General features: G+C 40.4%; 1 protein-coding gene across 3 annotated transcripts in view; it reads left to right on the top strand.

Annotated features, from left to right (window-relative positions):
- The window catches only part of ANKRD44 (ankyrin repeat domain 44), a 317,462-nt gene that overhangs the window by 122,759 nt on the left and 179,464 nt on the right, over positions 1-15,239 (top strand). For all 3 annotated transcript variants that reach the window (XM_028480445.2, XM_028480424.2, XM_055089237.1), the window contains one exon: positions 894-977. In XM_028480445.2, coding sequence (XP_028336246.1) covers positions 894-977 — 84 coding nt within the window. The remainder of the gene's footprint in view (positions 1-893; positions 978-15,239) is intronic.

Here is a 15,239-nt window from a genome sequence, read left to right as displayed (position 1 = left end):
TACATGTCCTTCCTTCCCTGTCTGCACACTCAAACCCATTCATTAAGGTGCCTTCCGTGAAGCTTTTCTGGATACTCTTCTCACCCTACCACCCAAACAGAGACAGTTTCTCTTTCAGCTGGGTTTCCATCAAGCTTTACAAATCCTTCTACCATATGTTGGGTCTTGTTTAATATAGGTGAGTTCAATGATACCTGCTCAGTAATGCCTCCCTTCTTGCTCCCCACCCCGCCATTGTACCACTTACTTTATTTTTTTTTAAATTTTTATTTATTTATTTATTTTTTATTCTACTACAGATGACAAACAGAAATGTTAGCATTGAATAACCACTTACTTTAAATAGATGGGAAGTAATCACGTCTAAAACACTCAGTGCTTGTTGGCTAAAGCTATGGGAAGCATTCAGGAATGATTTAAAGGGTTGTCCAAACATTGACAAAGAATTGTTCAGGAGGCCAGAAACGTGGCCATTAACATCATCTAGGAACAGAATTGTTTAAAGGGACCAGGCAACATTGTCTAATGAGAGATGGGGGAAGGACAGGGGACTCTATGCACAAAAGCATAGATTTGGTAGTTTCCTTGATGGGCAATTTAAGGGCCTTTCAAGGACATCTTCACCTAGGGGTGATTTCCATGCTATACTCCTAGCCCCAGGTTAGATGTGACTGTCTGTCATGGCTTTCAAATCATATTATAGTTAATTCTTTATGCAAATACACCCCCTACTAGACTTCGAGTGAGGGTGAGCCTGAGCCATATTCATCTTTGTCTGCCAATTGATAATTGTTGAATAAACTTTTTGGGGAACATATCTTCTAGCCATCTGCATCTGAATGCAATCCAGTTATTTAATTATAGTTCTAATTCAAATTCTCCTGTGTTTACAGCCACCATTGGTCCAAGCAATCTTCAGCGGTGATCCAGAGGAGATACGGATGCTCATCTACAAAACGGAAGATGTGAATGCTCTGGTAGGAGATGCTCTGGCTTTGCCGGCTCAGACCCTCTTAACCTTTTCTGTGCCATGGACCTCTGTGGTGTCTGGTGAAAGCCCTGTCCTGCTTCTCAGAATTCTGTTTCTAAATGCACTAAATAAAATATATAGGGTTCGTATAGGAAATCAATTATATTGAAATTCAGTTATCAAATCAAATTTTTCCTACAATAATATATGTGTTTATCAGCACATTTAAACGGCAAGATACAGTAGGAGATCTAATAGTGACCATAATTTAAAAATAGCGGTGAGCCTGATGAATATTTTGTGCTACCTGCTACCACTGTAATGTGGTATGAATGTGATTTCTGCTGACACTACTGAGGTTTGCTGCCCGCATTCATAAAGCGAAGAAACGTGGAGTTTCCTTTGGAAGTTAGTGAAAATAGAGACAGAAAATGTGTACGTCTAGAACCCTTGCCCTACAGCGGGGATTGACAAACTATGCTCTGTCGCCGGTTTTCGTACAGACTACCAGCTAAGAATGGTTTTGATTTTTTAAATAGCCGAAGAAAGAATGAAAAAAGAAATTTTGTGACACAGGAAAACTCTATGAAATTCAAATTCTGATATCTACAAGTAAAGTTTGGTTGGCGTACGGGCAGTGCAGCTTTCATACAGCAGCAGCAGGCTCGAGTCGCTGTGACAGAGACAACGCGTGGCCTGAAAAACCAAAAATTTTCACTCTCTGGCCCTTTAGAGGGACAGTTTGCTGCCCTCTGCTCTGGAGGGTCCATGAACCTGGGATCAGTGGATGGACTTGGCATTCTGTGTGTGCACCCTGAAATCGTATGCAACATGTGTGTGCACTTGTGGACATATTTTTTTTCTGTGAAAGGGTCAAATTCTTAAATGGGTCTGTGACCCCCCCAAAGATTAAGAACCACTGGATCTGGAAGTTTTTGAAATAAAGAAACCTGCAATGAAGAAAGGTGAAAAGAGTTAGTCAATCATTTACCCTGTTAATAGTTTTCTAGACCTAGATTAAACAGGCAATTATGTACAGTACATGCTACTAATTTTCTTAATGTAACTCAATTACTTAAATGCTCCAGTCCATCGGGGAGAGGAGTTTTCTTTGAAGTCTCTAGTGTTCGGTAGGAACAACAGAGTCAGACACATCGGGGTAAGAAGAGCTTTGCCACCGGGAAATGAATTCTGTCTGAGGTTGCATCTCTATCTGGTCGGCTGAATGCTTTATTCAGAAGGCGAGTCATTGGTGCAGCCGTTGTTCTGTGGCAGCGTAGATTGCTGTGGCTTTTTGAAAAACCTTTGGGCCGCTTCTCGCCAGCTGGCACTGAAAACAGCGGGGCAACGTGCTGTGACATTTTTGCAAGGTAAGCACACGTGAGGCCAGGGCCAGACTCCTTGAGAAGGCAGTTGGGCACCTGCGCAGGGCCTGCGGGGCCCTGTACTTCTGAGAGGAGGCGAAGCTGATCATCTATGGTTCTGACATCACCAGAATTTGCCCAGCCTGTTTTGTGGCTTTTCCTGATGATCAGGAGCCAACAGGACTCTTGTTCAGTCATACATCCCAAGAAAGATTGTACTGTCCTCTGAATGGCCTTTATTTCTCCTTAGGTAAGTGACAAACGTCCGCTGGCTGGTAAAGATTAGGGGAGCTTAACCTGAGTTGTCACCTGACTGTGTGACTGAATTAGAGAGGTTTACTCCTGAACACGTAGATTCCTAAGTGTCTGATGGCTCAAACATAGGAGAAGGTTGATTCTCTTATGAACAGATTAGAGGGGTGGCTCTCTTCCACATAGAGTCCCAGGTATCAACATGTAGCTTCTAAGGTCACTCAAGGGGTTTGTCTCTAGTCCAACCAGAAGGGAAAAAAGAGTGTGGAGGCAAAGCATGGGAGGATTTTTATGGGTCCACTTGGCAGTGACTTAATCACTTCCACCCACGACCCACTGCCCAGAACTCAGTCACGTGCCAAACTTACCTACAAGGGAGGTTGGGAAATTAGTGTAGCTGTGGCCCCAAAGAGTCAGAGAACAGGGACTTGGGTGAACAATTAGCAATTTTGGCCACATCAATATATGGTCTGAGAGAATTCTAGGGAATACCTCTTACTTGTCTGTACAGTGTCTTGTTCATTCGACAGTTATTTACTGAGTTCGGACCCTGTGTTAGGTGCTAGGGATAGAGCAGTGAGAAGATAGCTCTTTCCCTCGTGAGCTTGCATCATGGCAGAGAAGGCAACAAATGAGAAATCATACCTTGGTGTTTTTCTGAGGGAAAAATCCAGGACACTATGTAGGGGCCTAATCATGAGGGACTAACGAGACTACTGAGGAGGTTGATTTTTATTTGTAGCCTGTTGGATGTGTGGCGGCAGAAAAGGGTGGGATAAAGGGAGGGAGAGGAATAAATGAATGAATGAGTGGTTGGATAAGTGAATGAACACACACAAGGGGCGCCTGAGTTCCTTATGTTGATCGTGTGGCTTTTCTGGGTCCACAACCCCTTTCCTCCACTCTCACCCCTTAAGACTCCCTCTTCATGTCTCCCGTTCCCTTCTCTCAGGTGAGCATAGAGATCATTTGCTCCCCTACTCTATCATCAGGTATGTTGGAGACACTGAGCTGTCCTCTCCATGTCACGATTTTCCTTTGCCAGCACTCCGTAGGGATCAGTCACGGGGACTGTTTGTGGGAGGTGGATTAGGCAGTTTAGGGGAAGTGCTTGTTAATTAAGGGCATAGGGAGATGGAAGATAAATAAGGATTAGAAATCTAAGACTAGAGTTTCATTTTAGGATAGAAGAGAGGCTGCTCCAGTACATTTCAGGGTCAAGGAAGGGAAATAAATCGTGGAGGAGCCTCTTGTTAGTGGGAAGACAGTATTTGTCTTCCCTTCTCACCTTTTGCTTTTCTCTCTTTACCCCTATTTATTCACTTAATTTTTCCTTTCTGTCTTATGTTCTGACTTTTCTGCCTTCTTTTTTCTTCCCCGCCTTTCTGTATCTTTTGATGGGTTGCCTGTTCTTTGGTATAAATACCCTTTGATTAACTGATCCTGATACAGGAAGAGTCTCATCCAGCTTTGCCTCTGTGTTTTTCCAGACTTTACTTCCCAGTAGTAGTATTCCTGGACCCTATGCATCAACCAAACCAAATTACTCAACCCACTGGTATTTTATTCTTTTCTCACTTCTCCACTGTTCCAATCCCACCTGTCCCTTCCAGGCCTACTACTTCCTCTGGTAAGTGTTCCTGATTCCCAGCTTCCTTTCTGCTGCCTTCTGTGCCACCTCCCAACTCCCGTAGCTCTTTGCACCTCACTGATCACTTTACTTGAGTTATTTATGTCTGTGTTTTACTTTTGAGAAACTATGTGTTTGATGACATGATTGCTGTGTCATTCATTCTCATTTGCTCAGTGGCTCAGTCCAGTCCTTGCAACACTTGTTGACTGAATGACTAGGCCTGCTTTATTACTTATGTTGAGCCAGTTTGTGGTTGCCTATTTTTCATTTCTGCCAATGAGGACAAGTCGCCAAATAGTTCTGGCTTAGTTAGTGGCCCTCAGTTCTCAGTTGTAAGATTGAAAGTTCTCTTCATAAGATTGAAAATCTGTAGATGGATTTGAGGAGCCACTGAAGGATCGGGAAGGGTACTCTGAGTCTTTTTTGTGGTTTCTCTGGCCGGTGGCATGCCAGGGGCTGGAAAGGTGGGAAGACAGTTATATGTTCTGAGAAATCCATTGAAGTTGACCCAGCTGTAGCTGATGATAGAAAGATTTAGAAGCCTCCATCAGACTAATTAAATTGAGGTGGAGCATGTAAAGTCTAAATGAATGCAGAGTCTGAAAGCCAAAACTTGAACTCAGTAAAGGCATTTTGGGGATTATGTCCTGACAACATGACATCAACAGACCATTTTACCACACACCGCACTGAAACAAGGACAGAGACAAATTGGTGCCTGTCAATAGCGAGTGATGAAGACAGGGAAGGAACCATGCCCAGTGAGGAATGGCTGAAGAAACTGGTGATGTTTTAGACTTGGGAAGGACAGGAGAACTGTCTGAAATAATTCAAGCACTGTCAAGTTAAAGTGGAGCTCTTCTTATATGTCTCGTGGTTGTAAGCTGCAGAAAATAAGATTTTAGGTCAAAATATAAGAAATAACTTCATAGAGCTGTCTAAAGAAGTAATGAGTTGACTTGACAGTATTACGTTCCCTGAAAGACCACTAGACTAGAGATTCTAAAGGTAGCTAGAAGTAGTAACACACATTGCCCCACTCTCCTGTCTTGTGCCCTTGGCTGGCATTGCTAATGGTTCATGACCTTTTTTTCACCTCTTAGTCTTAAAGGCCTAAATTCATTCTCAGGACAGCACTATTAAATTGGAATTGGCCTATAAATTGAAATCTTCTTCCCATGCCTGGACTAGGTGATGTTTACAGTCTTAAAACTGTGAAAGGGCTTCCCTGGTGGCACAGTGGTTGAGAGTCTGCCTGCCGATGCAGGGGACACGGGTTCGTGCCCCGGTCCGGGAAGATCCCACATGCCACGGAGTGGCTAGGCCTGTGAGCCATGGCCGCTGAGCCTGCGCGTCCGGAGGCTGTGCTCCGCAACGGGAGAGGCCACAACAGTGAGAGGCCCGCATACCTCAAAAAAAAAAAAAAAAAACTGTTAAAAACTACAATTCTAAGATTTGTAAGTCACCCGTGGTAGCAAACCCATGGAGTTTATTTCTTTTTTAAAGTATCACTAAGAGATAGTGAACACACACACACATATACACACACACAAAATCATTGTCATACTAAATAAAATTCTCAATAATTCCTCAGTATCACCTAATATACAGTGCATATTCAATTTTATTTTGTCCCAATAGTTTCAGAAATGCCTTTTCACAGTTGGGTTGTCAAAAAAAAAAAAAGATTTTGCCAAGCAGTTAATGTTTATTATTTGCCATAATAGGATCTGGCCCAAGTATATTGGTGCATTTTGCTTACTCTCTGCAGTTCCAGGGTAGGAAGGGATGATGTGTGCATCTACTAGATTAAATCTTGAGATGAAAGCTAAGCTCATGTGAGCAAAGTACTTAAAGTGAAAAAAGGGGAGAAAAGCATTAAAGCTGTGGTTCTTGACTACGGGCATTAATTCAGGGGACGGTGGCCTGGTAGTCTTAAGATCCAAGTGAGAAAAAAGAAACTGTATCAACATTGTATGATGAGGGGATTTTTTTTCAATAAATAAGACAAATTATCAATAGTAAATTTATAATTTGTTCTCATGTGTGTGTTGCTATACCTACAAAAAGTACACCATACATAGTTACAAAAAAAATTTTTTATGATTAGAACTTTTAAGATCTACTTTCTTAGCAACTTTCAAATGTGCAATACAGTATTATTAACTATGGGTACTATGCTGTACATTACATCCACATGACTTATTTATTTTATAACTGGAAATTTGCGTTATTTCTTTTAAAAAAAGAATATATTTTTTGAATCCATCCAGAAGGCTGCAATCTGATTCTACCTAAAGAACTTTGAGTGATAAATTTAATGTCCTCTCTAAACTTTTCTTAGCTTCATTCTATCATGTCATGAGAACATGAGAAATACAAACCGTAGAGCACGGGCTTTTTTTTTTTTTTTTTTTTTTTTTTTTTTTTTAAATTTTGCGGTATGCGGGCCTCTCACTGTTGTGGCCTCTCTGGTTGGGAGCACAGGCTCCGGATGCGCAGGCCCAGTGACCATGGCTCACGGGACCAGCCGCTCTGTGGCACCCGGGATCCTCCCAGACCGGGGCACTAACCCGCGTTCCCTGCATCGGCAGGCGGACTCTCAACCACTGCGCCACCAGGGAAGCCCGAGCACGGGCTTTTAAACTTCTAGATTTTTGTGTATTTTCCCTCACCTACATATATCTTACTTGATTTTTTCTTTTTTAATAAGGAGTTTGATATGGGGATAAAGACTTGAGGTGTTTTGTTAGCTTAGAGACCTGTACACACCCTCTAAATTAGACCTAAATCAGAAACTGCTTGGAGTAAGGAGGCTGCAAGCCAGGGTAGGGGGACAACCCCCAAAGCAAAGTCCCATAAATATAGAAGCACACCGTCACTGGGGGTGATGACCCTCTCAACTCTCACTGAATGTTCCTGCATAAGAATGCAGGCGCAGCGTGGCCCAGACTTAAGTTTTTAAGAGAAAATACAGGAAATCTCTAAATTGTTAAATGTTGGTTCCAAAAAAATGATCCAACATCGTTCAGGCCAAAGAAAACACATCTGTGGGCCAAATCCAGCTTGCCGGCCACCGTTTTGCTAACTGTGGATGAGATCAGCAAATATTTAGCAGTTAAGGTTTCTCTGGCCACCTGCATCTGGAAATCTAAAGCATGGTCCTGAAGCAGAGGGTCCGGGGTTCTGGGGAGAGCAGTGACCTGTGTTCTGCAAGCATGGACAGCACTTCTGGCTCCCTGGCCCATGGGTAGGCTGGCAGCCCCTTCACAGCTCTGGGAGGGGTGCTTTTTGTCCTGAGGGTAGGTGCCCATCTCTCAGCGTATGCCAGGCAATACTGTCACCCTGCTCCTTGTTGGACCACTGCCCAGGATGTGGGGCTGTGGTTTGGAAGCCATGACCTACGTCCTGTAGAGAATGATTCATGAACTCCAGACGGCCCTGAGCAAGCTGCAGCGATGTGGCTTCAGGGCATTTACGATGTGTGAAGGCAGGTCTGGTTAGCATCATTCCTAATTGTCCTCCGGGACACTTAGCAGCTGAGGCCCCATTTCTCCAGCACTGGCCTTGGAGGCCAGAAAGCCATCCTCTGTGAAAGAGAAATCTTATAAGGGTATTCGACGTGCACCCTCCAGATAGTAGAGATGGGTATTTTGGAGCTATGGAAAAATTCCAAGTATAATGGCATTAGTATTATTTTACAGTTGCTAGACATTTTTACAGCACAAAAAAATCTTGAATTAAAAGATGTACTTTGTAAATAGCTTGAAAATGTGAACATCTTTGGGATAAAGGGTTATGGTTTTCCACGTTAGCTGTTAAGTTTGGGGGAAGGATGAAAATGTGAATAAATGAGCTACATCATTCTCAGATGGAAAGAAGACTCACTTGTTAGAAATTAATGTATAAATTCAGTGCATTTGATTTGGGTGGTAAGACTTGGATTGGGGAAACTTGACAAGATCATTCTAAACTTTATCCAGAGGAATAAATATATGAGGAAACTCTTGAAAAAGAAAATCGGTGAGGAGAGAATTTCACCAAATATAGTAAAACAAATTACAAAAGTATAGAAATTAAAACAATGTGTTACTGGCATAGGAATAGACAATCAAATCAGTGAAACAGATATCTTGAGTCCAGAATTAGACTCAAGTGTATATGGTCATTTGGTATAAAATAAAGGAAGCATTTGAAACTACTAGAATGAAATGGATTATTTAATAAATGGTGTTGAGACAACTGGATGGTAAAAAGCTGAATCTTTCCCTAATTTCTTATACCGAGATAAATTCTAGAGGTAGAAAATAAAAAGATGAAAGTAATGGAATACAAGGGGGGAAATACTTTTTTAATCCTGGTGTGAGGGAGGACTTTCTAAGCATAATAGCAAAGATAAACATCATAATGGAAAAGATATCTTTGAATATATAAAAACTAAACTTCTGTGTATTAAATCTCCATAAACAAGGTTAAAAGATAAACTAAAGGTATGTACAATATATGTGAAAAGTGTTAATGTTCCTAATATATATAAAGAACTCTTGCAAATTATTTAGGAAAAGATAAACACCCAAATAGAGAAACGGGCAAAGAATATGCAGAGGCCACTCACCAAAGAGGCTGTAGATAGCCAACATGTGTATGAAAGGGTGTCCAGTCTCAATCTCACCTGAGATCTAAGAATTCATATGACAGCCATACGGTGCCATTATTTACTTGTCACATCAGCAAAGATGAAAATAAGATCTCAAGGAGGGTATAGACAAAGGGACACTTTGATGCCTTTTTGGGGGAAGTGTGATTTGTACTAGCTTTTGGAGGGCAGTTTGACATCAATATCAACATTCAACAGAGTATATCCTTTGACAGAGCAGTACCATGCTGGGGAATTTACCCTAAGGGAAATCACTGGACAACTATATATACAAAAAATGCTTGTTGCTCTGTGATTTATAATAACAGGAGATTAGAAATTACCAGTAGTTTATTTCTGAAATATGTTACAGTATATCCATATGTGATAATATCATACCATCTTTTAAAACGGTGATTTGTATCAGTTTTTACCTGTTACATATATTTATTGATGGGTAAGATCTTCAAGGTCTTTTTTTTTTTTTGGCTGTTTTGGGTCTTCGTTGCTGTACACGGGCTTTTCTCTAATTGCAGCGAGCAGGGGCTACTCTTCCCTGCGGTGTGCAGGCTTCTCATTGTGGTGGCTTCTCTTGTGGAGCTCGGGCTCTAGGTGCATGGGCTTCAATAGTTGTGGCACGCAGGCTCAGTAGTTGCGGCTCACGGGCTCTAGAGCACTGGCTCAGTAGTTGTGGTGCATGGGCTTAGTTGCTCCGCGGCATGTGGAATCTTCCCGGACCAGGGATCGAACCGGTGTCCCCTGTGTTGGCAGGCGGATTCTTAACCACTGAGCCACCAGGGAAGTCCCTCAAGATATATTTTTGAGTAAAACAGCCAATTGCTAAGCAGCATATGTCATGTGTGCATATAAGTTTAAGAAGAGGTCCAAAAGGTTAATTATGGTTGAATCTGGGTAGTAGGATTTCTGCTTTTTTCTTTATTCCTTTATGTGTTATTAAGATTTTTCACACTGACCAAGTATTGTGTTGATAAATGATAAAGACTAATACATTTATATCAAGAAGCCACATGCACAAGAAAGCCAACAAACCAGGTTCCAAAGTTGTTCATATTCAGTATAAGGATATGACTGCTAAAATGCACTTGTTATATTTGTTTGAATAAGTATAGAGCATACTTCAATGGTGTGGTACTTACTACCCAGAGTGATAAGCAGAGAGGTGCTCCCACCTTTTATTACGTTACAGGGACCTTTCTCGTGGTGGTGGGAGATGTTGGCATCTCAGTAGAGTCCTTTTCTTCTACCATCATGCTTCCTTCTTTGGAGGAATTTCAGGGGGACCCCATTCATCGGCATTTAAGACCGGAAATGTATATGAATGAGATTCTAGAGGGCAGTATCATATAATTTCATGTCTTTTTACTTAGGTTTATGAACCACATGTCATATCATAAATTATGGAAAAATAATTTTGATTGCTAGTTTCGATTAGGGTAAAAATCAAGTAAAAGTTTCCAGGTGCTTTTTGGGCTTCTTTATTTTCTAATTTCTTTTATAATTAGAATATACTTATAATCAGAAGAGAACATTTAAAGCTTTTTTGAAAAGAGCTAACTCATATTTAAAATGAATTGGGCAGAGATAACCACATGCCCAGATCATTCTTAAGAGATATGCGCAAATTAAAAATATATAACATATATTTTAGATCAGTTAGTTGTGTCAGCTGTGATTTTTACCAAGGAAATATTGCTTTTGGTTTCAAATGTTAAATAACTATATAATTATGACAGCCAGAGGACTTTCCATTTGTAGTTTTATAGATGTATTATCACTTTAACTGACTTTAAAAGAAATGCGAAGAGCTTAAATGTATGTTTTATTTAATTAGGGTAGAAGCCTGGGGGGCTGGGTGGGATTTTTTTCCCCAGGAGGTTGCATAGCTGGTTGTAGTCAAGTCAGTTGCCAACTTTCTGCTTAAAGAGATGTTCCTGGTAGTCAGTCTAGGGCAGCTATGGGTTTCTTGCTATGTACTTTCCGAAGTCACCCTGAGTGTAACACAGGCCATATTCTCCTTCTCCTTCAGCCCCTTCCTAAACCCCTTCCTGGCTTTCCTACTCCAGCATGCACCTGATCAGAATTTTTGATGTAACACCTTCACAACCAACCCTTATATGTACCTGCTTGATATACTTTATTTGTTGGTACATAATCCCTATCAGTCACACCAAAATGCAACTGTGGTGTAGGGAAAAGAGTACTAAGTTTAGCTCAGAGGCAGAAGCCTTGGGTTCTGTGTGTTTCTGAGTCAATTAATCTACTCTGGGCTCAGTTCCCTGTCTATAAAATGAGTATGATAACAAACTTTTTATAAGGTTTTGGTTGGAGAGATGCTATGTGTATATCTGTTAGGATTAGATTTGGCTGCATTAGAGAGAAAATAGATGATAGTAAAATGGTAACTTGTAGTAAAATAAAAGCTTATTTCACTAAAATGTAGTGGTTTTGAATAAAATAGAAGTTTATTTATTTCCTCTGTGCAAGTACAGAGATAGACTGTCCAAGACTAGCGTGGTACAGGCATACCTCAGAGATACTGTGGGTTTGGTTTCAGATCACTGCAATAAACCAAGTATCACAATAAAGCAAATCACGTAAATTTTTTGGTTTCCCAGTGCATATAAAAGTTATGTTTACATTATAATGTCGTCTATTAAGTGTGCAATAGCATTACATCTAAAAAGCAATGTACATACCTTAATAAAAAATACTTTATTGCTAAAAAATGCTTAACCATCATCTGAGGCTTCAGCGAGTCATAATCTTTTTGCAGTAGTAACATCAAAGAACACTGATCAAAGATCACCATTACAAATATAATAGTAATGGCAAACTTCAAAATATTGCAAGAATTGCCAAAATGTGACACAGAGACATGAAGTGGACAAATGCTGCTGGAAAAATGGCACCAATAGACCTGCTCAACTCAAAGCTGCCACAGACCTTCAATTTGTAAAAAAAAAAAAAAAAAAAACAACTCAGTATCTGAAAAATGCAATAAAGCAAAGCACAATGAAACAAGGTTTGCCTGTACTCAATGATGGCAGGAGCTAGTCTTTGTCTCCTTTTGTGCTGCCATCTTTGGTAGGTGGCTTCCATCTCATTGTCCAAAATGTCCACTTGAGCTCCAGCCATCACATCCAAATTCCAGATAGCAGGAAGGTGGAGGAAGGGAATTCCACCCCCACCCCACCCCACCCCACCCCAAGGACACTTCCACTAAGGAAACGATTGCTTATGTATTGTCTAGAACCTCATCATATGTTCATGTACTCGGCTAAAAATAATTGTTTTTTATAAAATAAAGAGAGATGTTGGGGCAAACCAGCAGTCTTTGCCATGACCTTTGAAAGACTTTTGTGACCTGGGAAATACTCTGAGTCCAAAAAACTACATTATTTATGTAATATGACTGTGAGGCAACAGCATATACATTCATCCATTCACCAAATATTTAGTAAATACCTGCTAGAGGTGTAGCACTAGAGCTGACACCCCATATGCTTTCTCACATTTTCTTAGTTAGTTTATGTTATTTCCAAAAAAGCGTTTGAGAGATCCATGTAGCTGTGATTCCCTCCCCGCTTCCCACTTTGCTGTGCATGTGGGAACATAACATCACTAAGATACCATATTCCTCTCTTTGGGAGAAGGGAAGGAGAAGGGTGACATTGGAGCATGTTGTAAATGGCAGCTCTCTAGCTCACCAGTACAGACACTGTGTGTTTTCCCCTCCAGCTCTCAGAGGTTCTGTCTTTTGTCATCAGTGCTTCATGTTGCTTTACACCTTGTGTCCCTACTTACTTTGTGTATATGCCTTTCCCTCTATTTAAAACAGATGTGCTGGATTGTCTCGTTATCATCTGACCTCTCCATTTCAAACAGGGAACACTCGGTGTTTGAACAAGCCTTTGTTTTATTTGGGAGGCAAGGATGGATGGATAGATAGATCAATTAGTGGGCGGGTGGGTGGATGGGTATGCAAGCAAGCATGCATAACCTAAAGGCCGGGCAGCATTGTCCAGTACTGGGGTTATTACTGTTCTCAGGGGACCCCGATGTGTGCAGGATCCTTAAGGAAATAGGATCTGCAGTCACAGGCTCAAGATACTCCATTTGGAAAGGATCTGGAAATGTCTGACATCCTTCCTTGTAATCTTTCAAAAATTGACAGTAGTGGGCTTTTTTTTTTTTAATCTTCTTGTTTCTTTTATTATGAAAAATTTCAAACATTCAGAAAACAACCACGAGCCCACTACTGAAATGGAACAAATGTTAACATTTTGCCATATTTACTTAAAAAAACAAAATGAAATTTTATAGCTTTGGAGTTTTCCTCATATAAACACATGCTTCTTGTGTCATTCATGTCTTTGCATTAGCACCACCTTATCTGAGACACCGTCTCCGAACTTCCTTTGTAAAAGAGCCTCCCTCCATCAGCCTCTAACCTCTCTTGCTAGCACTTTCACCGCCTGACATATACAGTGCATTTTTCTGTCTTCTGTCTGTCTCCCTCCTAGCATGTCTAGCATGTCTGCTCCGTGAGAGCTGGGACATGGCTTTGTTCCCATTGAATCACCCTCATCTGGCATCAACTAGGATCAGATGAACAGAGATGAAGCCTCTTTTAGGCTTCCTGACCCATCATCTCCCTCCATGTCTCTCTCCCCAGGGGGAACCACTGTCCTGAAGTTTAAATACCCTTCCCATCCTTGTCTTTATATACTCTAATTTTATGTATACCTTTAAATCTCTGTGTGTGCATGTGTGTACATAGATGCCAAAACAATAGATGGTGTTGTGTATCTTTAAATACATTAACTAAGCAAGCTGTTTATATAACAGCTTGCTTAGTTGCTTTTTCTGTAAGTAACTTGCTTTTTCTCTGTAACTTGCTTTTTCTTGTTTGACATTATGTGTTCAAGATTTATCTCTGTGGATACATGCCCACAAGAATTTACTTCATATATTTCTTTTTTTTTTTTTTTTTTTTGTGGTACGTGGGCCTCCCACCGCTGTCTCCGCGGCATGCGGAATCCTCCCGAACCAGGGCACGAACCCGTGTCCCCTGCATCGGCAGGCGGACTCTCAACCACTGAGCCACCAGGGAAGCCCGACTTCATATATTTCATATTCCTACAATATTCCTTCTAGGATTTTATCACAGTGGGTCCACAGCCTTTTAATAATGGCTATATTACCCTTCTTTTGTCAGGGACTCTCTGAATCTGAATCTGATCTGTGGTAACAATTGTACAAATCCTAGAAATGGGCTAAAAAATTAAGATGGTAAATTTTGTTATGTGTATTTCACCACAATTTTTAAAATTTTTAAAAAACTTATTAAATTATACATTTAGGAAAAAATAAGTTAGAAGGGGGACCAATAAGGCTTGTACTCTTTGTAAAAGTAAAATCATTGTTAATGGTAATCTTAGAGACTTAATTTTACTCACCGTTGAATACATTTAATTATAACAGTAGCTTTTTCAAGGAATTGTGACTTTGTTCTTTGTACCTTAGAAACTAGAATTCCCTCAAAGAAGACATACAAGTGACCAACAGGTACATGAAAAGATGGTCAACATTACTAATCAGGGAAGTGAACATCAAAACCACAATGAGATATCACCTCACACCTGTTAGAATGGCTATTATCAAAAAGACCAGAGGTAACAAATGCTGACGAGGATGTGGAGAACAGGGAACCGACCCTTCTATACTGTTGGAGGGAATGTAAGCAGGTGCAGCTGCTATGGAAAACAGTATAGAGGTTCCTCAAAAAATTAAAAATAGACCTATCATATGATCCAGCAATTCCATTTCTGGGTATATATCCAGAGGAAAAGAAATCATTGTCTTGAAGAGATCTCTGCACTCCCATGTTCATAGCAGCATTATTTACAGTAGCCAAGGTGTAGAAACAAACTTAGTATCCGTGGATGGGTGGATAGATAAAGAAAACATGGTATATATGTACATTGGAATCTTATTCAGCCTTAAAAAAGAAGGAAATCCTGTCATTTGCAATAACATGGATGAACCTGGAGGACATTATGCTAAGTGCAATAAACCAGACAGAGAAAGACAAGTACCACAGGGTATCACTTACATGTGGAATACAAAAAAAGGTAAATATGTGAGGTGATAGATGTGTTAATTAACTTGATGGGAGAATCTTTTCACAATGTATATCTATATCAAATCATCTCACTGTATATTTCAAATATCTAAATTTTTGTCAATTGTATCTCAGTGAAGCTGGAAAAAAAATAGAATTCCCTCAGAGATAAATCACATATTTCAATATATAGTTCTCCCATATTAGAGAACCTTTAATGGCTTTTCTCCTAAGGAGAG

The sequence above is a fragment of the Physeter macrocephalus genome, chromosome 2, assembly GCF_002837175.3.
Source record: "Physeter macrocephalus isolate SW-GA chromosome 2, ASM283717v5, whole genome shotgun sequence".
In the NCBI taxonomy this organism is placed as follows: domain Eukaryota; kingdom Metazoa; phylum Chordata; class Mammalia; order Artiodactyla; family Physeteridae; genus Physeter; species Physeter macrocephalus.
This window is presented reverse-complemented; position numbering and strand designations above follow the sequence as displayed.